The 24,896-nt window shown below is 36.7% G+C and overlaps 1 protein-coding gene across 1 annotated transcript in view; it reads left to right on the forward strand.

Moving 5' to 3' along the window:
* Window positions 1-23,226, forward strand: part of LOC149148382 (biotin synthase, mitochondrial-like) — a 289,099-nt gene extending 265,873 nt beyond the window's left edge. Inside the window, exon 4 of the mRNA XM_089441135.1 lies at window positions 23,117-23,226. Coding sequence (XP_089297261.1) covers window positions 23,117-23,136 — 20 coding nt within the window. The 3' untranslated portion in view covers window positions 23,137-23,226. The remainder of the gene's footprint in view (window positions 1-23,116) is intronic.
* Window positions 23,227-24,896: the final 1,670 nt, after the last annotated feature.

Consider the following 24,896-nt stretch of genomic DNA (forward strand, 5'->3'; position numbering starts at 1 on the left):
AACATTTGCCTACAGAGTTCTACCTTTTGGCTTATGCAATGCTCCTGCCACATTTCAAAGGGCTATCCTCAGCATCTTTTCAGACTTAATAAATGAAGGGCTCGAAGTATACATGGATGACTTTACACCATATGGAGATGATTTTGACCCAACATTGGACACACTGGAAAAAGTCCTACAGCGCTGCATTGCCACCAGGCTTTGTTTGAGCCATGAAAAATGCTATATGATGATGACTGAAGGACTTATTCTAGGCCATTATATCTCAGCAGCTGGCATACAGGTAGACCCAGCCAAAATTCAAATAATTTTGCTAATTCCCACTCCTACCACTCAAACAGAGGTACGCAGTTTTCTTGGATTTTCTGGTTATTATAGAAGGTTTATAGAACATTTTTCGCATATTGCTGCACCTCTATATGCACTAACAGGTAATGTTGACTTTCTTTGGACAGAAAAATGTGACCGTGCTTTTCAAGATCTGAAGAAGCTTGTGTCCACAGCCCCAGTCCTTCGAGGACCAAATTGGGACCTGCCATTCCAAATTTCATCAGATGCCTCAGATACAACTATTGGAGCAGTCCTTGGGCAGGAAGAAGATAAAAAACCATATGCAATTTATTATATTAGCAAGAATTTATCCCCTGCTGAATTGAATTATACTGTTACTGAAAAGGAATTTCTAGCTGTAATACATGCTGTCAATAAGTTTAGGCATTACATTACTAGATATCCTGTTATCTTGTATACAAATCACTCTGCCATAAAATATTTAGCAAATAAACCAATCACAAATGGTAGAATAACTAGATGGCTGATTTTATTGCAGGAATTTGATATTACAATCAAGGACAGACCTGGAAAAGAAAATCTTGTAGCTGACTTTCTCTCGTGAATGCCAAAACCAGTGGACGCAGCAGCAGTTGAAGATCAATTTCCAGATGAGCATTTATTTGTTGTCATTGTTAAAACACCTTGGTATGCTGATGTTGTGAATTACTTAGCAATAGGTAAATTACCAAAACATCTGACCCCCAATGAACGAAAATAGATTGTTCAGCGAAGTGCTCGATTTTCTTGGATTGGGGGTTACCTGTTCCATACAGGAGCAGATATGCACATCAGGAGATGTGTCCGGGAGGATGAAATTTTTGACATTTTGAAAGCTTGTCATGACGGACCATGTGGCGTACACTTTGCCGATAAGAGAACTAGACATAAGGTCCTGCAAACAGGATATTATTGGCCTACGATCTTCAAAGATACAGAAACGTTCGTTCAAGTCTGTGACAGTTGCTAGAGAGCAAGATGCCCTGGTCAGTCCGACGAAATGCCCCTGAACCCACAACTAGTTATTGAACCATTCGAGCGATAGGCCCTCGATTTCGTTGGATCAATTAACCCATCCTCGAACCAGAAAACATATATTTTAGTAGCAACAGAATATGTCACCAAATGGGTTGAAGCAGAGGCATTGCCGAGAGCTACAGAGGATTCTGTCATACAGTTCCTGTTCCATATATTCATGCGATATGGGCTTCCAAGAGATATAATTACAGACGGTGGACCACAGTTTGCTGGTAACAAGATTGCTGCAACACTCAAAAACTATCATATCCAGCACAAAATCACCACTCCATACCACCCACAGGCAAATGGTCAAGTAGAAAGCAGCAATAAAATAATAGAAGCAATCTTAACAAAAACCATTGCGTCACATAGACGCGATTGGGCTGCAAGACTACCAGAAGCCTTGTGGGCTTACAGAACAACATGGAGAAGCACTACCAGCTATTCACCTTACCAATTGGTATTTGGAAAGCAACCCATCTTTCCCAAAGAATTCGAAATCCAAACACTGCAAACAACACAAGAAGTCAGCTTAGATCTAAACGAGACACAGATTAATAGATTACAACAGATCAATGAGCTAGATGAAATCAGGCTTTCTACCCTCCAACACACTGCATTGATCCAACAGCAGTGAGCTAAATGGCATGAGGGTCTCATTAAAAATAAAGTCTTTCGCAAGGGAGATTGGGTGCTCTTATACGATTCCAGGTTTCAAGATTTTCCCGGGAAGCTTCAAACTCGCTGGCTGGGGCCATATGAAATCCATAAGGTACATGATAATGGCACCCTTACTTTAGTCACTATTGACGGATCTGGACATACCTTTAAAGTAAATGGCCACCGAGTTTGATTATACCGCAAACCACTTACTCGGGAATCCTTCTGCCAGCAACTCCGCAAAGATTCTGATATGCAAATTTTACAGGAGGAAGAGAAATCTTCCTCACCTGTGATTCATTAAGTGATTCACCTGTTTTTACACTTTGTACATAATTTCTTTGTTTTGTTAAATCATTCTCTGTACATATTTTTGTATTTGCACTTTGTTGTTCCTTTTCGAAGCAGCAATTAGCCGTTGCAATATAGCCGTTGGAGTCTCTGCACACTCTATTTAATCAAGCTAAGCCAGATCAGTTCTTCAACTTGTCCTGACGATGAACCACACTGGTTGGTTCGAAACGCGTCGACAAAAGATTGATTATGTGATTTTGCCGAAGATTATCCAGACAACAATTCCATCGTTTTTGCTGTTCCTTTTTTTCAAAAGAACAGCACTTGCATTTTTTTCTGCTGTTCCTTTTTCAGAGGAAACAACACTGTCGTTTTTTGTTGTTCCTTTTCTGAAGGCACAACATTTGTGTGCACTTTTGTTGTTTCTGTTGTTCATTTTCCAAAGGGACAACATTTTTGTTTTGTTGTTCCTTTTTCAAAGGAACAACACCTTTTGTTTCAGTCGTTCCTTTTTCAATTTCATTTTGCTGTTCCTTTTCCAAAGGAACGACACTTTTGATTTTTGCTGTTCCTTTTCCAAAGGAACGACATTTGAGTTTTTTGTTGTTCCTTTTCCAAAGGAACAACACTTTTCATTTTTGCTGTTCCTTTTCCAAAGGAACGACATTTGCGTTTTTAAGGAACAACACTTTTGGTTTTTGTTGTTCCTTTTCCAAAGGAACGACATTTGCATTTTCTGTTGTTCCTTTTTCAAAGGAACAACACTTGTATTTTTTTGCTCTTCCTTTTTCAAACGACAACATTCTCGTATTCCTATTACTTATGCTTGTTCTCCTTGCTGTTCCAATTTAAAGATATATGTCGTTCGTCCTGTTTCAAGTCTTTTGGAGCACAATTGTACGCTTATGCAATGGATACAAAGATAGAGCATACTGAAATCAACAAATTATATAAAATCACTATTTTTACAAGAAATTTCTATAAATTGATGGGAGGAAAGAGGAAAGGACACAATTATCCATCACTTTTGTTGTCATTATCCTACTAATACTGATATGATTGGTTATCTTTATTATGCTGGTTCTTTTTAAATTCCCATAATCTTCTTTGATCATTATTAAGGAATAAGAACAAAGGGTCTATATTTTTCTATTGGGATGTTAAGACTTCTTCCACCATTCCTACTCTTAAGGAGTGTTGAACCACCCTTTGTGTATAAATAAGAAAGTAATTTAGAAAAAAAAGGAGAAAAAATGTTTATATGAGTTGTCAAATGCAGGATAGGGGGTCTCATCAAGAGCCAACCTACCATGATCATAAGGAAGAAGTGAAGTGGCATTCCCACTATGGCCACCACACCAGGGATATGATACAAGAGGCACATCAGAAAAACAAAGAGCCCTTGGAACAGGAGGTCTCATTACGATTCGTCCTGCCCACCTTTCACTCTTTCCTGGTGAATGGCATTATGGTTTAACTGGTTACCATGCCAGCATAATGACCTCCATTTTGACATGGCACAACACTTCCTAAGAAAACACAAAGGATCATGGTTCCATGGCTGAAACAAACAACTCTGTCAAGGTTATGGACACCTGTCGGCAACAGAGCTCTGTTAATGGTATTGAAGTCACATTTTTTATACACCAATAACAACCATTAACACCCTTCTTTGTCTTATACCTTTGTAATCCGTTAAATAAGATTATGTATATCACTTCCCCAAACCATTAAACACATGAAAAATCTATCATAACCAATCATGACGGAAAAGTCGTTAATGACCGCATTAGACTGGTTGTGTACGTCAGCTGTCCTATCCTCCCAGCCTCACATCATATCACAACATTCTCTTATTTGTTAAGCGATCCTATTATACACCTCGATTTTGGCAATCTGCTCCTTTTGTAAAACATGGCATTTCGGCATACGTTGTTCCTTTATGACTTTGTACTATGGCAGATCGGCACGCCGCTCCCTCATTTAACGGCCGAGGGCGGCCTATCACATTACAGGGGGGAGGCGGTGACCTCATAATTTACTAGTATACGTGTCAAACTATTATTCGGAAAACTATTTACTTGGAAATAGCAAGGCTCAATGGTATATTGTTTTCAATATGCATGGCTTGCTGTTTCTAAGCCATTTCCGTATTATGCTCTGTAGCAATTAGTAAGTTACCTAGGATTTGAATGAGCCCTGCTATTTCGTTATTTTCTCTGTATTTCTAACAGTTTGAACAACCTGTTGTTCCATTGTCGTCTCTACGTTTTTACAGTGAGCTAAAGCATGGGAGGAAGATCAATTCAGAGAGAACCAAAGGTATTGACAGTTTCTGATGTTGCACGGGAAATCCTAGCAAGGGCAGGATGGCTAGTTTATCTTAATCGTTTACAGGAATCCAACGAGACCGTAGCAATAGAATTCCTGTAGAACTTGCAAGAATATCACTCCATAGTAAGGGGGAGACAGATAGCAGTCACTGGTGATGTAATTGCAGAGGTCTCGGGACTGCCAGCCACTGGACTTGTGTGGACTCTAAAGAAGGAGAGACTGCGAAAGATCATGAAGATCTTCCAAGATGAAGGCCAGAACTCGACAGTCAGAGGAAAGGGAGTCCTACCAGTAGCACTGGGCGAGCCGTGGGCAGAATTGGCAAAGATCATATAGAGTTACATCACCTGTGAAGGCAGGAAAGACGTGGTAAGACCACGACACCTTAAACTCTTAGCTATATTAAAAGAGAAATTCTCTATGAACTTACCTGCATTTTAAAATTCATTACTTCATGATGTCGCCCGAAGTATGAGAAAATCACATGTAGAATCGGTAGTAAGTCACCATGGGCTGATACGGCTAATAGTTAGCCACAGTCTTGCTCAGCAACACAGCAGCTGGGAAGAGCTAATTTCCATGATAGAAGGGGGACTGACTATGCCGGCCCCAAAACGTAAGCATGCAACCAGTACACCAAATAGACCATTGAAATGGAGGAAATCAGTCAGATTGGCACGGATTAGAGGGAGGCTGGAAAATTCACAAGGGGATACTAGCGAACCAATGGAGATAGACAATTCAGGAGATGAGCAACCCCCACGATTGGAATGAGAAGAGAATGAGAAAGGATTGGATGGAAATGAGGAAGGAGAAACAGAGGAAGAGACCGAGCAGCCTGGGCAAGAGGACGAAGGAACAGAGCAACACGAAGATAGCCCATTGCAAAATCCATTGCAAGAGGATGAATTGGCCAAAATTCTGGCCAATATGGGCGAATATGCCCAACCTCTCAGCCCGCTAGGCCTCCATATTGAAGAAGAACGAAAAGAGAATTCTGCTTAGGACAAGAATGCACCCGAAGAATTATGTGATAAGGAAGTAGAAGAAGAGAATCATCCTATTCATGATGAAGGTATGATAGGGGAGAAAAGTGATACAGAGGAGGAACAATCTGTTCCCAGCCAAACTACACCAGAAGAATTCCAGGAAGAAGAAGGGGTGGAAAAAGAAGTCACCCAGGAAATAACAGAGCCAACTAGGGTTTTTACTCTTGAGCAACCTAAACGAAACAACGAAGGAGCACCCCAAGAAGAAGACCAGGGAATTGGCCAAGATAACAGTCCAAGCCCAAGTAAACAGACAACTATTCCTTCTAAGGAAACAGAAGAAATTAAACGACTATGGAAAGAACAACAAAGATTGTTGAATGTGATAGCACGACTTCGACAACAAATCAGGGTTTTGAAAATGAGAAAGAGAGCAAAAAGGACTTCAGGGGTAAGACATGCAACCACTCCGGTGAGACCCCCCAAGAAAAAGGTTCGAAGGACCCATGTCCAGTCTGCTGTTCAAAACCTTGTTGAAGAACAGTCTGCTGTTCAAAACACTGTTGAAGAACAGTCTGCCGTTCAAAACCCTGTTGAAGTGCAAACTGCCGTTCAAAAGCAAAAGGAATAGCATTCCACTGTTGCCCATGTTGAAGTGAAAACATATGATATATCGGCCTGTGACAAAGAAGTTCAGACAGAGGCAGAACCCTCTGAAGAATTACGAACCATGAACACAAGACAATGCAATAAGAAGATTCAAGTGAATCTTTCGCTTACCACTACCATGTGGGACAATGATCCGAGGACAGTAACCCTACGAGAGGGTTTGGTACAAGCTCAGCAAGCAGTAGAAAAACTCACAGAACAAATAGTTTCTTGAGAAAAGTATGAAGAATTACAACAACAACTAAGGAATGTCAATTTATCCAAAAGCTAGGCCTTTGAAGGATGGTGAAAGGAAGAAGAAAAAGTTGCAAAGGTAACTCATAGGTTTGATGTAGTTATCAAGCAGATAGATACCTTATGCTCTTTGTACACTGACGTCCTAGCATGTAGAGCCCCTGCTAAGAATTATGCCTTGTTTTTAATGGAACAATATTTGCAATTGAAAATAAAGGTTGTCAAAGCAGGAGCCCCGATACAAATTAATACTATTGATGATTTTATAAATTTTTGTAAGCACTATGGAGTAAAGGTTCAAAGATTATTGTGTGAATTCTATCTGCATAACCTTGTGTTAGATCAAGAGACAGAGCAAAACCCTGGCCCTTTCGTTGGGGATATCCAACTGCAGGCATTTATTTCGTTTGGGGTTAATCAAATTAAATGGCTTAAAGCCTATAATGCCTTCCAAAGACAAGAAAACGGATTAGATTTATGGGTAAGAGCTGAGCCTAGAAATCCAGTGCAGTTATGGAGGAAACATAGGAATCTCATGAGGACTCCAGGCGTGATTGAAGCATTAGGACCCATTCATACAACAATCAATCAACAAGGAATAGAATACTTTTTCACTATTAAAGACCTTGCCATTGATGTTGCTAAATTTCGATATCATATTTCTAATCTGAACATCCAACTCAGGGAACCATTTAATTGTGAAAACTTTAAGTTAGCCACTGATCGCTTGAGTCTCTATGGTGAACTTATCTTGAGGGTAGGGCCATCTTGGTTAGGATATAGGTTTCGGAGTCCGATTATTTGGCACCCTGCACCTGGATACCAAGCCCTGTATGAGATGCCTGAGGGTCAGACAGGCCATCTTTTTGAACACCTAGTTAGGCATCATGGCTGTAGACCACCACATGAGATCCCATCTCCAGCCTACTCTCTCACTGCCTTACATGTCAACTACAATGTTTTCATGAGGGCATGAAAAAGGGTAAGCAGGGGGGTGTGTGGAGTATTGAAGAAGGTATGTTTTTATTGATTATTTTGTCATCTTTTCTTTAGAACTTATAATCCCTTTGCATCATGAACTAGGTAGATAATAAGAAATCATGACAAAATCTATAGGATTTATACGCAACACGAAAACACTAATAATTGCTATTTCTTATGCAGGAAAAGGGAAAAACGAAAGATTGTCGTTCCAAAGAAAAAGACAGGGCCAAGTTAACTGTTGTCCCTTTGGCGGGGAACCATATGCAAACAAGGCGATCTAAATTAAAACATATCAGCCAAGGAAAGGAAAAGGAGATATCGAATCAACGCAAGAGAACAAGGGGATAACTGGGATTAACAGTTTGGCGGGGATCACTGCCTTAACTATTTTTGCATCCTTGGTATCTCCGCTTTAGCTGTTATAAAAAGGGGCAGCACTGCTAGCCCGAGGGGAGGATTTGCTGTTATTTTTCTATGTAACTTTTCTCTGTATTTGAAACTTTGATCATCAACTCTCGTTGAGAAGTGATTCGCTGTAATTCTGTTTGATGCTTTAATATAAATCTGGTTGTTGTTCTGTCTTTGATCCTGGAATAATCTCAAGCAGTGTCTCCCTAGAGGCTCAGGGCCCGACCCTGGTGGAACACTTGCTCCTGTATCATTATCTTTAGTTCGTGCGTGGTTTTCATTATCAGCTTTGTGTGGTAATATGATGTGTTTTGTTATTTTACATCACGACTCTGTTATATTTGATTCATGTTCGACTGAGTAATATCGTTCTCTGTGACAAGAATGTCAGATTGTTCATTCTGACTTTATAACGTATTGTTGTTCCTTTAAGTCATTGATGTAACATTACTGTTTTTTTACAGAATGCTATTGCTGTTCAATTACAGAGTAACCAGGCTATAATATTCTTAAGTTGGTATTACTGTATTCATCTATGGTTTATACTTAATTACGATTGCTGTTCAATTGACATTACTGTTCCATTACGAATTACAATTGTTATTTTTTATAACTAAGATTAATATTTGTAGTACTGAAATCAGATTACTGTTTTTCTCAATACTAAGGTGTGTCGTGTGTGTTATTTATCTTAGTTTATTGTGCATTTACATTTGGTTCCAAGTGTTGTTCTATATTTCATTACTAATCAGTTGTCGTTCTATTTCCGTGTGCTGTCTGATTTATTCCTAGAGTAAAGATTGCTATTTGATTTCTGTAGGATACGATTGCTGCACTTATTCCTGTAGATTAAAGTGTTGCTGTTTATAAGAATCAGTTGCTGTTACATTTTCTTAGTTGCTGTTCCATTTCCTATTAGCTGTTCCATTTCTTGTTATTTGCGTTCTCATTGCTTTGGTGTGCAGAACGATCTAAAACTGTAGTGAGCATTGACATTCTTTGTCTAGTTCCCAGATTGATGATCTGTTCCTTCATTATTTTTTATTACATCAGTTTACAAAGGGATGAGTTACTGTTACTGGACCCTTGACTAATAAATTACTTAGTCTTTTGAATGCATGATTTAGGTTTTAAAGTGCTTTGGTGTAAGTAGATCTTGTTTTAAGCATCTGTTTACTCTTGTATTTTGAGCACTGTACTACTAGCATTACTCTGACAAATGACAGCCTCAAACTGAGTACACTCTTTGAAATAAAAAATCGTTCCTCGATTGACAAGTTAATGTGAGGTAATTAGAGGTGAAAAAGACCCTTTTTACGGTTCGATAACTTTGCCAGCAAAATTGCCTCGGAAGAACCAACCTTGTCTCCTTTCTTAATAAGCTCCACGAGTGTTATAATTTCAACAATACCTTTGTTAAGAGTTCACTACACTACCAGTGTAGCTCGAATTCGTTGATACAAATGCCCAGAAAAATAATGGAGGCACAACCTCTTCCCCCGTTCTAGCTAATAACTCCTCTCAAGAATTTTGGACGTAAGCTGTAGACTTATCTAGGGTTGAGAAAATTCAAATGCAAATGCGCCACCGTTTCCTCTGGCTCGCAAATTCTAGCACTCCACACAAACTTCAAACTACTAACTAGATTGTTTGAAAGACAGAGCATAAATTTGGTGTCATTGAATCGTTTAGATACATTTTAATATGAGATCAAAGACTCACCTAAATTTATAGGCGCATAAGATCATGCAAAGCATAAGCACTTCAATTATGAAAGACAACCTAGATACGACTGCCAGCTAATATCAAAGACCACATTACTCTATGATGCTACTACGACTTTGCTACAAGTAAATACAAAATGCAGCTACTGCTGCAGGATTATACAAGTAGATGCAAAAAACCCGGAGATGATATTCGCCTCTGGCTCGATTGAAGCGAATCATAAAGTTGGGCAAATACATTCGTCAAGTAACTTGATGGGAGCGATTAGGAGGTCAATACTCATTTCGATGAATCCAGGGTGATACAACAGAAATTATCTGCTCTAATTGCAATTACAAAGCGCCATGGCTAATTTGAAAAGCACAGAATTTAATCAAGTTGTGTATTTACCACGTTAAAGACGACAACATAAGGGCAAATAAGTTGGTGTAAAGCTAAAACCCTTGCAGCTGTTCGATCGCACCAATTCTGAGTGCTTCACCGATCGCACCAATTCAGAGTGCTTCACCGATCTCACGCATAGGCCACCAATGTATCAACCGAGGACTCTTTTACCACAAATTTCATCACCACCATAGAAATTGACTTTAAGATTAGGATATTTGAGCTTGACGGGAAGCAGATTAAATTACAGATCTGGGACACTGCTGGTTAAGAGCGTTTACCGGACGATTACAACAGCATACTATCGGAATGCTATGGGTATTCTTCTGGTGTATGATGTCACAGATGAATCATCATTTAACAACATTTAGAACTGGATAAAGAATATTGAGCAGCATGCCTCTGATAATGTGAACAAAATACAAGGTTGACATGGATCAGAGTAAGAGAGTTGTCTCAATCGAATGCGGTCAAGCACTTGCAGATGAGTATGGCATTTTTTTTTAAACTAGTGCCAAAACAAACATTAATGTGGAGCAGGCATTCTTTTCAATTGCAAAAGATATTAGGAAGAGATCTCATTTGCCCGCCAAGTGCCGCGGTTCCCTATGGTGAAAAAAACGGAAACTTTTGCCTACCTTTCTGCAGTTGAAGGAAACCCTATCTCATCAACACATTCCTCCATGGTTGCCCACGTTCCTAGATTCGCACACTTACAAGAGCACTCTTGTGTGGAACGAGCAGAAAACGGATCCCCAGGTGGCCAAGGTCGAGCAGGCCAGGCAACAGCGGAAGGTCGAGTGGTCGCTGGTGAGTTTGCAGCAAGAATAATAATGGCAATCTGACACACAAGAAGGCGGCAGGAAGGCAGAATAGGGAGTTACAAAGCAAAGGGAAGCCAAAAATGGTGTTGGAGAAATGACAGAGGTTGCAGCTAGAATTTCGCTGAGAAAATATTCATAAAATACAGAACTGATGGCAGAAATGACCTGCACAGAAAGGCCATAAAATAAATGGCTCAAATATCAGCAGGGCAGGATATTGCCCGCTTTGATACCATGTTAAACACACACATGGCAAAGGCAAATAGGAAAGATAAAACATGAGAGCACATTTATTATTAACAAATGATATATATTTATAGTACATTGTATGACCGTTGGGTTCCACATCCCAAGGTCTCTTGGACTTCCTTAATCTATTCGGCTTCCACACTAATCCATAGAGGATTAGGTGTCCAACAAAGACAAACCACTATATATACCCAGCTGGGGTATCTACAAAACACAGGAAAATGCAGACATCTCTACAACTTCGGATGAGTACAGAGGTACACAATTTCGGATGGGTACAGAGGTACAAAATTTAGGATGGGTACAATAGGGTGCAGGAACTCAGTTTCACTATAATTTCGGTGGGTAGAGTGAGTACAGGATCTCAGATACTTCTGAAATCTCGGTGGTGATTACAATATGTGATTACAGTGTAACCTTCTTGGTGGCAACAGTCTCGGTATAGCTGTAAAAGTAAGGATCTTAGTGCAGGGAAGAAAAACACAATCATGTTCTTGACCTAATTATTATGATGAGGATCTAAGTGATACTCTCTCGGCATACTTCTAGATGTTGTCATAAGTCGTATATTTGTGATAAGGATATCTACTATCTCGACATACTTCTAAATATAATCACGATCTTGATGGAAGATCATCTAGATGAAACACTCTTATATGTACATGTCTTAGTATAGTATCTCATTGTTATTATGAAGAAGCAATAGTGTTGCAACATTAGTGATATTAGCGATGACCTTGATAGTGCAGCAGTAATGAAGAATTCAGTGAAGTAGCAGTGTTGATTGACCTCAACAACAAGAAGAGGATTGGTGACTTGGTCTTGGAGTGGCCTAGTAGGTCAAGGGTTATGGTCTTGGTGTTCATCAATTAAATCTCCATAAGAAGAATTCCATGCGGGTTTTCCTCTCCAAGAGGGAGAGGTCTTGGCCCTGGCAGAATGCCAACATCTTGTGTTCTTGTCTCTTTGTTTGTGGTATAAGTTTGATGAAGTAAACACACACACTAATAATAAGAAGAAGATGAAGCTAAGATAAATTGTAAAAGCACTTCACAAATTATTATAAAGTCTAGAAGAATCTTACTAATGCTAACTGCCCTAGATTCTTCAACACTTAGGAACATGCATGTGCATAGAAATGTGTGCATGTTCTAGAAAAAATGACTTGGGGCTAAGTTGGAAAACCTACATGATGGTTTCGGGAATATTGAGACCATAGGATCACAAAAACATGCATGTTTCTAAGAACATGAACACGTTTGTATGTGTGTGTGTACACATTCCTACACCCACTTTTTTTACCATCAACTTCGTGTAAGCACCCATTACAAAAGGTAGATATGCAGAAGCAAATATTTATATTTGGTAGTTATTATTTTTTTACATAAACAAAAAAGATAAGAATATTTTTCTTTATAGTCATAAGATATTCTTTACAAGATTAGGAATTACAAAATTTACATTTAGTATAATTTTTTTTATGTCCTTTCATGTCTCAACTTACATTAACATTATATTGATTTTCAGGTCGTGTTTTAATGTATCATTCCATTCATTCCATTTATCTTCTTAGGAAGTTGAATATACTAGCTACTCAAACTTTTATGTTGAATAGAGTACTTTTTATGTCATATTTATTCATAGATAAGACAATGCATCATCACATACATCCCATCCTCAATTTCTCCTTATACATATAAAGCATAATCTATTGAGTATCTAGGTTCTTTTTTACAATTGAAATGATACCTTTTTGTTATTCAAGGAGAATAAGAAAAAGTACTCTCAATCTTACAAAAAAAAAACAGTAAATTCCTTACAAAAGAGATTATGTTGGGAAAAACAAATTGAGGAGCTAGTTTAAGTTGACATATTTAATATTTTAATATATAGAGTTTCTCTTTTGAAAAACGGATTATTATGTATAAATAATCATTAAGTTAATCTCATATTAATAAAATTTCATCAAAAAACCCTGTTATGATTTCTCTTAAAAAAAAATCAATCAGTTATAATTCTTTATACAAATTCTCTATTTTAAAATAAACCTTTCATCTTAAAATATAATTTATTTATATCTATGATATATTTTATTTTGATAATAACAAAATGTTTTTTTTTAATTAGGCATGGCAGTAGTGCCTAGCCCCTCATGCATGCCTCCTCAAAAGCATATTATTTACGAGCATGTTCTAAATTATTAGTTAGGTGGGCTGCTGGTCATTCTGTATATATGTAATAACGCTTGAGCAATATCTACATAATATAGAAATCTCTTTTTCTCTACCTAAAACTGACCTTTCATATTTGGAGATCTCCCTAAATTGAATATCATGCTTATATATGAGATTCTCCATAGTCACCATATGAGGAGCTTTCACTTTGCCGAAAGCCCATCTTCATTTCATTCATTATATATGTAATTATGCATTCATTCTTTCTTATACAGCGGATTTCCCCTGTTCCCTTTGGGAAGAATGCTGCTGTAGAACACGATTCGAGAAAGGCTCTCAACTATGCTATGGTTCCTTAAATAAAGTGGCGAGGCCCAACTAGGTATCCCAGCCTCCTCCTTATAGTCCTTCCTAGTCTCCTGCTCCCTCCTCCTATAGTCCTTCCTAGTCTCCTGCTCTACTGCCGCTTACTTATAATGCCATCCTGATCCGATCATCCTGCATCCGATAATGCCATCCCATAATGAGGGGTATAGTTAGTAACCCCTTGAGTAGTAACCCGGTCTAACCCTTGATTAGGCGGAACTAACCAATGAGGCTACACTCTCTCTCTGCTGTGCCTGACCCTGCTGACCCTTCTGCTTGTCCTGCTGACCCTGCTGCTGCCCTGTCCCCGCATCCTCTCCTCTCCCTTATGGTCGAGCACCCTAAAGGGTCCTTATCAGTCGAGCACCTAAAGGTCCTCTCGATGGCGCGCCGAGCCTTACTTCTTTCCAAAGGGAGGTCTCTATCACTGGGCCGCCATACCCCGAACCTGATCCCCGCCCGGAACTCTCTATAGTCCTTCCACGGGGCTCTCGATTCATGCATCTGGAACACCACTGAATCATATATAATATATTTCAGTCATTTCCCTAATAAACTCAGGATGCGGAAGCAGGCTCGACCATTGCACATACCCCATGACTCCTCTTAACTGAAACACCTTACAAATATTATATTTTAATATTTAATATGTTATTATTGACTTAATATGTTATTATTGACTTTTAATAAAATTTGAAGGAAAATATTTTTAATTATTAAACTATAATTTTAATATTTAATATGTTATTATTGATTTTTAATAAAATTTCAAGGATTTTTTTAAAAATTATTTAACTATAATAAAATTAGTATTTTAACTATATAATAAAATTAGTATTTTAACTATATATTTTTTTAAAATTGACATACTCTGTGGGCAGCTGGCGGATTTGAAAGAGGGAAAAATTCGAATGCATTTGAAATCCTTAAGATTTTACACAACAAATGAAAAATTATAAATAAATAGGCAACCGCACTTGCAAGCTTGGCCGACAAACAGAGGAAGAGCGGAGAGTATCGGCCTTCCATGGCTGGGAGATGGCGGGCATGGCTGGCAGAGGGTGGGCAAGCGGAGAGTATCGGCCTTCCGTGGCTGGGAGATGGTGGGCAAGCGGAAGAGTGGAGAGTATCGGCCATGGAGATGGTGGCCTTCCGTGCCTGGAAGATGGTGGGCAAGCGGAAGAGTGGAGAGTATCGGCCATGGAGATGGTGGCCTTCCGTGGCTGTGAGATGGTGGGCAAGCGGAAGAGTAGAGACTATGGGCCTTCCATGACTGGGAGAGTATCGGCCTTCCATGGAGTAGATGAGAACAGATTTTGGGTTTGTTGGAGAAGAGCAGAAGAAATTAGAAATTGGAGTAGAACTTTGTGCTTTAGAACTCTGTGTATTTTAATACTGTGTTTTCTTTTTGGAGCATGGCCATGCTTACTTGTTTATACTTTGAATTCTGCCTGTTCAATTTTTTGGTTTTTTTTTTTAATTGTTTTTTTATTGTTTTGAAATGGTGTGTTGGTTTAGATTTGATTTGTTTGGTTCTGGCTTGACGAGGTTGGGGTTAAGAGGGAGAGTGATGCTGCAATTAATATGAAATGGGATGACTGATTTAATGGTGAAAATGGGATCACAGATGAAGGTATATATTATTTTATTTGTTATTTAATATTTTGATGGGAGAATATTTTATCTTGCTTTTTTGGGTTATCTTGTCCTGTTTACTCTTCAAGTGCAGATCAAGTGACCAGGAAGGAAGAACTATAAGACCAGGAAGGAAGAATTACACCACATATGTTTTGTATTTTTTAGGTTGCAGGTGAGTATTAACTTTTGGTTTCTCTCCCATCTAATTAATATTTATTAGCATTCACTTTTAATTTTTATTAGCATTAACTTTTGGTTTGTCTTATATCTAATTATTTTTTATTAATTTTTATTGAGTATATAAGGTAGGTGTGCTTAATAAGATTAGGGTTTAAATATACTTGTACTATACAGAAAGATTGGGAAAAATTCATAATCTTTGATGTTTTTCTTGGTTATTCAATGACTTTGGGTTTTAGTTTTTGGTACTGGTTATTTTGATGCTGATTAGTGCTAGCATAAAACCTTCTAAACTTCTAATCCTTAAATCTTATGAAGGAATTTGGGGTTTCTATAAAAAGAACTAGAAACTCTAGAAACTGTTTGTAAGGAAAATTTTATTTCAATTTTATTATAATTTATTTTCTCCCTGCATTTTTGCAAACATATTTCGGTCATTGGCCTTTCTTTATTTAGGGTTTAGATACACCTGTACTATGCAGGCAAAATGTTGGGAAAATTTTCATAATCTTTGATGTTTTTCGTGGTTCTTCAATGTCTTTGGGTTTTATTTTTTGGTACTGGTTATCTTCAATAGGGTTATTGATGCTGATTAAATTTTGTAGATGTTCAACTGCTGATTAAATTTTGTAGACGTTCAATAGGTGAGTAAATTTTTATTTCACTTTTATTATAATTCTTTTTCTCCAGATTTTGGTCCTTGGCAGTATTTTATTTAGGCGAGTGACCTAGTCCAAGCCATGTTGAGCTTATAAACTAATGGGCTGAGCTTATAAACTAATACATATTTCCGGGTGAGATTATTAAACATTCAGTGACCTGTAGCAGTTAATTGGTGTGAGCATAAAACCATCCTAAACCCAAAGAAAATTTTGGGTTTCCAGAATTTTCTTTTTAGACTGTTTGAGTTTCCAGAATTTTTTTTAGACACTATTTGTAGGAGTTCAATAAGTAAGTTAAATTTTATTCCAATTCTATTATAATTCTCTTAGCTTCTGCATTTTGCAAACTGAATTTGGTCATTGTCCCTATTTAGCTGAGTGACCCACAATTGAGGCCATGCTGAGCTTATAAAGTATTACACACATTTAGGGTGAGATTATTAACCAATCAATGACCCTTAACAATCATATTCATCAATTTCCATTTATTAGTTTTCTCAACCAGCTTGAGCAAAGTGCTTTTAGGGAGCATAGATAGACTTACTAGTCCTAGAGAAACAGTGCTGGTATGCCATCTAAGATGGATGGAATGAGACCTGCCAGGCACCTGCATGAGATGGAAACACATCAGGTAGGCAAAAGCACACTGAAAGCAAGACTTGTATGAAGACATTTAGATTAGGCAAGATCTCATTATGCAAGTGGACACTTTGTATTAAGTCCTATTTAGAAAATTATGGTTTCACAGATTTGTTCTTACCTATCTAAGTGTAAACAAGTTGCCAGGGATCAACTCACAATAGGTGTGCTAGGGGTGACCTAGCATAGCTAAGGAAAGAGGGTTCAAATACTTGGCATGGGTTAGCACCTTTGTTTAGTCTACGGCTAGGCAAATCGTAGGTATGTGATTTTTTCTAATGAGTAGGTCAGGTTAGGCCGTATCCTTTTTTTCTAATGAGTAGGTCAGGTTAGGCCGTTTCCTTTTTTTCTAATGAGTAGGTCAGGTTAGGCCCTTTCCATTTATTCTACAGAATATTAACTTGAAGGAGATTCACCTATCTTCTGCAAAAATCAATACCTACATTAATGGTTTGGGAAAGGTTGAAAAGGGTTGTCCTTCTTACATTTTTCTTCCCATTCAGTCTACTGCAAACATTTTTGTAGCCCAGGCCCATAAAAATGCCTTTTATATTTTTCAATTTAAGAGATTACTACACTTGTCTATAAGCATTGCATTCCCTTCCATATTGATATTAGATGGAAAAAGCCCAACTCCTTGCTTATGTATTAGTGTTTTTATTTATGTACCTAGTACCTATCTAAGTGTAAGCAAGTTTCTTGGGATGAACTGACAATAGGTGTGCTAGGGGGTGACCTAGGTACTTGGCAGTGGTTAGCAACTTAGCACCTTTGTTCACCTGTCTTCGTCCAAAATCAGTACCTACATTAATGGTTTGGAAAAGGTTAAAAAGGATTGTAGTTCCTGCATTTTCCTTCCTATTCAGTCTACTGCAAACATTTCTGCAGTCCAGGCCCATAAAAATGCCTTTTATATTTTTCAATTTAAAAGAGTACTACACTAGTCTTTAAGCATTGCATTCCCTTGCATATTGATCTTAAATGGAGAGAACCCAACTCCCTCCTTGTGTTTCTAGTGTGTTTGTATGCCAATGACTGCTAATATTGAAGAGTAAGAATGGAATATCTTGTAACGATTGATAATATTCCTTTAGGGATAGAAACAGTTGAGCCAAAACAATTAGCCTATCTCCCAAACATAAGGAAAGATTCTCTTACATCAAAAGACTCACACAACAATCCATTTTTCTCTATTCAACAACACTATAAGATTTACTAATACATTTTTATTCATCCAATTCCATTCATATATGTTATACACATAATAAATGTGGGGGTTTACCCATAAGGAAGTGCCTGGTTATCCATTGATCCATCTGCTGAGAAATGGATAGCTTAAGGTCTTAACCCTTCTGATAAGTAAAAGGTTAGTGCAGGAAAGAGTTTATTAAAAATAATTCACCCACATATTCTTTTTCCCTCCTATAATATCCAACCATGGTGGATACCTCTTATGGGTACAATGCCCCGGTTATCCATTGATGAATTCACCCACATATTCTTTTTCCCTCCTATAATATCCAACCATGGTGGGGGTTTACCCATAAGGAAGTGCTTGGTTATTCGGACAGCACCTGATTTTGAGGTGCTGTCCGAATAAATATGGCTTGAATTTTTCTGTAACGTAAGCGTCAACATTTCCTAATCATAGAGCATAATAACTTCTCCTTGTCCATCAGAATAGGCTACTGAATTGCATGACCACTGTGTTCATGCCAGTTCCTAAAGCATCATATTTCACATCAAAAGTATATGAGAAATATGGCTGGGCCTTTTTGATTTGTCAGAAGGTAGCCCCCTGCAACCTCCATCCATTGTCCACTGTGTTCATGCCAGTTCCTAAAGCATCATATTTCACTTCAAGAGAATATGGCTGGGTCTTTTTCATTTGTCAGAAGGTAGCCTCCCTGCCTTCTATTAATCCTTATTGGTAAGATCTGTGAGCTGTGCCATGATGCTTCCAAAAACAAAACTTCCTATATAAACTATCCACATTCTTGGGAGCTGGTCAGTCAAGAAATAAGGAGTGAAATTCAAGAAAAAAAAGACTGAAACAGAGCCCACCTTGGATGATTGAGAAAATTCTCAGGCTTTAGGCACCTTGATCACCATTTGATAGGAAGCAAAACTGGCTGTTTTTCATTCAAAATATATTGTCCTTTATAGGGAAAAATAGTGAGGGAATCAATTGTAGAAAAACTTAAGTTACTAATAAAGTCATTCAGGTTCATCTTCTGTTATAAGTATTTGACAGATGGTTGAGTGTTGGAGTTTTCATAGATAAGAAGGTAGCCCCTCTGTAGCCTCCAACCAGTTAACTCGATCCTTATTAGTAGGATAATTGAGATGTGCCATGTCTTCCAAAACCCTTGAAAAAATTCCTATGTAAATTGCATATTCTATTAAGTTCTCTCAATTGAGTCACATGTTTGGGAGTTGGCCAATCAAGGAAGTAGGAGTGAAATTCAAATAATAAAGAATGAAGTGGAGCAAGCCCTAGATGATTGAGAAAATTGTCAGGCTTCAGGTTCCTTGATCATCACAATTTGATAGGAAGCAAAACTAAACGGTTTTTCATTCTAAATATGGTATGTTATTTGCCACAATAATGTTGGGATAAATGGAACTAATGAAGTTATTTAGTTTCACCTTATGTACAAGTATTTGACAGATGCCTGCTTGAGTGTTACAGTTTGCATAGGTAATAAGGGAGCCCTTTTGCAGCCTCCATCCATTTGAATCGATCCTTATTGGTAAGATTGGTGATGTGTGCTATGATGCTTCCAAAACCCTTGACAGGCTATGTAAATTGCATATTCTGTTAAGTTCTCTCATGCGAGTCATATTCTGTTGAGTTCTCTCAGGAATAAGAAGTGAAATTCAAGAAATAAAGAGTGAAACAAAGCTAGCTCTAGATGATTGAGAAAATTGTCAAGCTTCAGGTTCATTGATCACAAGTTGATAGGAAGCAAAACTAATGGTTTTTCATTTTAAGTATTCTGTCTCCTTTGCCACAATAATGTCTGGGGTTAAATGGAAATATACTGAGAAAATCAATTGTAGACAAACTTAAATTACTAATGAAGTCATTCGGTTTCATTTGCTGTTGCAAGTGTTTGACAGATTTCTGCTTGAGTGTTATAGTTTGCATAGATAAGAAGGTAGCCCCTTTGCAGCCTGCATCCATTTAAATCCATCCTTATTGATAAGATCAGTGAGGTGTGCCATGATGCTTCCAAAACCCTTGATAAACTTCCTATATAAATTGCATATTCTATTAATTTCTCTCAACTAAGTCACATTCTTGGGAGTTGGGCAGTCAAGGAATAAGGAGTAAAAATTCAAAAAGAAAGAGTGAAACAGAACAAGCCCTGGATGATTGAGAAAATCGTCAGGCTTCAGATTCCTTGATCACAATTTGATAGGAAGCATAACTAACTATTTTTCATTTTAAGTATCATGTGTCTTTCTGCCACAATAATGTTGGGATAAATTGAAATATACTGAGATAATCAGTTGTAGACTAACTTAGGTTACTAATAAAGTCATTCAGTTTCATTCTGATACAAGTATTTGAAAGATGCCTGCTTGAGTGTTACATTTTGCATAGATAACAAGGTAGCCCCTTTGCAGTGTCCACTGATTTAAATTGATCCCTGTTGGTAAAATCAGTGAGGTGTGCCATGATGCTTCCAAAACCCTTGACAAACTTTCTATATAAAATGCATATTCTATTAAGTTCTCTCAACTCAGTCACATTCCTGGGAGTTTGGCCAGTCAAGGAACAAGGAGTAAAAATTAAAGAAATAGAGAGTGAAATAGAGCAAGATCTGAATGATTGAGAAAATTGCCAGGCTTCAGATTCCTTGATCACAATTTGATAGGAAGCATAACGTTGGGATAAATGAAAATGTGTCTCAACTAAGTCACATTCTTGGGAGTTGGCCAGTCACATTCAAAAAGAAAGAGTGAAATAGAGCAAACCCTGGATGATTGAGACAATTTGATATAGGGAGCGTAAAGTATTTTTCATTTTAAGTATCACGTGTCTTCTGCCACAATAATGTTGGGATAAATGAAAATGTACAGAGAGAATCAATTTTAGACAAACTTAAGTTACTAATGAAGTCATTAAGTTTCACTTTCTGTTACAAGTATTTGACAGATGCCTGCTTGCCTGCTTGAGTGTTACTGTTTGCATAGATAAGAAGGTAGTCCCTTTGCAGCCTCCATCCATTAATTGATCCTTATTGGTAAGATCAGTGAGGTGTGCCATGATTGATCCTTATTGGTAAGATCAGTGAGGTGTGCCATGATGCGTCCGAAACCCTTGACAAACTTGCTATATAAATTGCATATTAAAGTTCTCTCAACTGAGTCACATTCTTGGGAGTTGGCCAGTCAAGTAAGGAGTAAAATTCAGGAAATAAAGAGTGAAACACAGAGGCAGATGACAGAAAATTGTCAGGCTTCAAGTTCCTTGATCACAATTTGATTAGAAGCAATTTGTCAGGCTTCAGGTTTCTTGTGTTCTTGGCCAGAATGATGTTGGGATAAATGGAAATACACATAGAGAATCACTTGTAGACAAATTTAAGTTACTAATGAAATCATTTAGTTTCACCTTCTGTTAAAAGTATTTGACAGATCTTGAGTGTTACAGTTTGCCATGTAGAATGAGCTTTTCTTTTGTCATATTAATTCCTTGGATTTCCTTTATTTATCTATTCAGTTCGACAAACTTTTTGAATAATGAATTACAAAAATGCAATGTGGTGAGTGTGAATTGAACATGCAACCTTCAGATCTTCAGTCTGATGCTCTCCAAACTGAGTTGTCACACTACTGGATAGACAAAGGGGCTTTTACTCGGCACTATATGCTACATGTCGAATAATTCTGTCATCCTGTAAGGGGAATATTCTGTCATGGCCGGTATCAGTTAGTTTAGAAAGAGTATTTGACCCTGATAAAATAAAAACAGGTCAATTGTTGTACCATATGTAAAACATACTGAATGGTACAATGGGTTTTGAAATTTATAATGGATGTACATCGCTATTAATTCAAAAAGGACTGAATTCAGTATGTCTTGCGATTTGGGCTTCGATCACTCTCCCATCAAGTTACTAAATTACTTACCTAATGATTCGAAGAGTTACTTCCCTGAGTGACTTCTGTGGGCGCAATGACCTCCCATCGGAGAGTCTGGCACACCTTTTTGATAGTATATGTTTTTATACCCAATTCAGTATCAATTGGTTTTAACATTTTTTTCAACCTAATCAATTTAAATCAAATAAAAAATCTACCAAGCAGCGTCCCGCTCGCAATCAAAAAAATCAAGAGGTAACACACGCATGCATATCTCTCTCCCTCGCTATGTCTAGTTGTTGCAGCAGCAGGTAGTGAAAATCAAGAGATAGTTCCGTAGCGCTCAGCCTGTCTCGGCTCTTTCCCCACCCAGGCAGAACACCCAATAAAGTTTCCAGTCCAATAGGGAAACCAGAAGGAAATCCTTCATTCGTTCTCTGCAAGTAGCGTCCTATTTTCTTTTGACTTGGACAGACTTCCGACATTGGAGAGTTCCGACTCGGAACTCTGGAAGATCGAAAATTAGGAATCTAGGAACTCTCTTAAGTGCACAAGCCAACCCCATATTTAATTTAATGAAATGTATCTTACATGTTTTAAATATGTCTGTCCAATCGATATCGATATAGATGCCCAGTTGCTGTGCGCGTGGATTCGCTTACCTTGAATATCAGTTGCTTACCTTGATTCAGTTGCTGATACGGAGGTGTGTAAACCGCTTAAATGGCCGTATTATTGCATTTTATGGCCTATTTTACTCAACGAATAGGGTTTCAGGCGTGGCTTCCTCAATTGATGTCGACGGGATTCGTTTCGTTTGCCATTAAGAACTCTCAGCCCATTGTGCCCTGAAGATAATTTACATAATTTTTTAATATAATACGGAGATAACATTTACATGTCTCTTTTGAAACTTGAAATGCTTTAAGAAGAGATTCATCCCGTTCTTTAGGTTTTCTAATTAGTTTACCTCGACACCCTAGAAAATATTAATGGTGAAAGTTATTGTTTTTGTTTTTAATATTTAATAGTAAATTTATTTATTTATTTATTTTCCTATGTGTAAATTAAGTTCACGGAAAGGGGAGAGGGGGCTTTTGACAATAAGTGACAAGTTGATTGAATTGTTTTCACAATGATTTCATGTGAGATGTTAATTATAATAGAGTAATTTTTATTATTTATAACAATTATTTATTTTTATTACATTTTCAAGAATAAAATTATTATCAGGACTTTAAGCTTATCTCTTGAAACAGGTATCAAGAAAGTAAATTAAGCTTCTAAAGTAGATTAGAAGAAATGGGAAGTGTGACTCAAAGCAGATGCAAGAGTGCTGTCACAGAAAGTCATATGTGACAGAACGTCATATGTGAAAAGGTAAATTAAATTTTTCTCACAATTTTATGTGGAAGTGAAAAATTATTTTTTATTTCATGACATTTTGAATGTGATCTCTAATTTCCTTTTAGTATGAAACAGAGATCAAGAAGGTAGAATTGCACAACAGCAGATGGGAAGTGCTCGGCAAAGGCTCAAACTCTGTGTAGAAGAATCACATTTTGTAATTGTAAAACTCTGTGTAGAAGAATCACATTTTGTAATTGTAAATTGTAGTGTATTTTTTGATGTACTCACTCTCACAAACTATACATTAATACATAATCAGATATTTTTTGCTGAGAAGGGGTTGACCCTTCTCACAACCTTCAAAGATAGCATGGCCAAAGCTAATAGCTATCTTGGAGGAGTGTATTTTTTTTGTTTGTTTTATTTTTATTTTTTGGGTGTATTTTTTTTTTTTTTTTTTTTCCAAAAGTTAGTGTTTATTTGTAAAATTTTAATTATATTTATTCAGATGACTTATAATGGTAACCTCACCTTTCAAAATTTGATTGATGATCATATTTACATTTTTTTCGAGTGAAACAATTGTTTTCACATTATATTCTTATATAACATTATATAACACTTACAAATGGCGACACATGATCATAAACTTATATTACACATTTACAAACTTTTCACATTTACAAATTTTACAACTACAAATGATCATAACTGATTTAGTAAAAATAAAATTATAAAATTACATTATTCACAATTTTTTACATTCTTTTTTCACATGATACTTTCACATGATACTATATAACAAGCACAAATAATTTAGCATACTTTCACATGATACTATATAACAAGCACAAATAATTTAGCAAAATGAACTCATAAAATTATATTATTTACATTTACAATTCTTTCATATGATACCCTTACATAAAAACCACTAATGATTTAATGATTTTGTAAAAATGAACTCATAAATTACATCTAAAGATTAACTTTCACATTTAAAATTTAATATTTAAAATTTATAAATTTTTAATGACAATTTATATTAAGAGTTATTAATTGTAAACCAAATTGATTATTAAAACTTTCACATGAAAGATACCAAATTTTTAAAAACATGACAATTTTTATATTAAGAGTTATTAATGTGTTGTTGTATTGTAATGTGTAAAGTGTTAAGTGTTGTTTGAGTATATATGATTATACATATGACATTGTGCGCAATATGATGTATTTTAAATTAATGTTATGTTATTGATTAAAAGTAAAAATATTAGTTTTAAAAATATTTGTACATTATGACATGTTGAGCATGCATTGGTTATGAATATGAATTTTATGAATATGTATTTTGGCTAGATTTATATTTTTATTATAATAAAAATAGACATCTATGTGGTTTCTAATTGTACGTTTACATCTCTTCATATAATATCATTTTTATTGAAACAATTGAAGTATTAAAAATAAATATATCAATTCTGATATAATATCATCTTTATAACAACAATTAAATTATAAAAAATAAATATATCAATCTTAAAAGATCATAATATATTATAAAAATGTTACTCTCGGCAGTTTTCAAAAGTTCATGCCGAAGTATGGGAAGTGCTTTTTACTTTGAAATATAATTTTTTTATTTTGTATTAGTTTAACATATTTTAAAAATGTTGCTCTAGTTATGTG

This window comes from Pinus tabuliformis, chromosome 9 (assembly GCF_031772625.1).
Source record: "Pinus tabuliformis cultivar Carrire ecotype Pingquan chromosome 9, CPIR1, whole genome shotgun sequence".
NCBI classification, from domain to species: Eukaryota; Viridiplantae; Streptophyta; class Pinopsida; order Pinales; family Pinaceae; genus Pinus; species Pinus tabuliformis.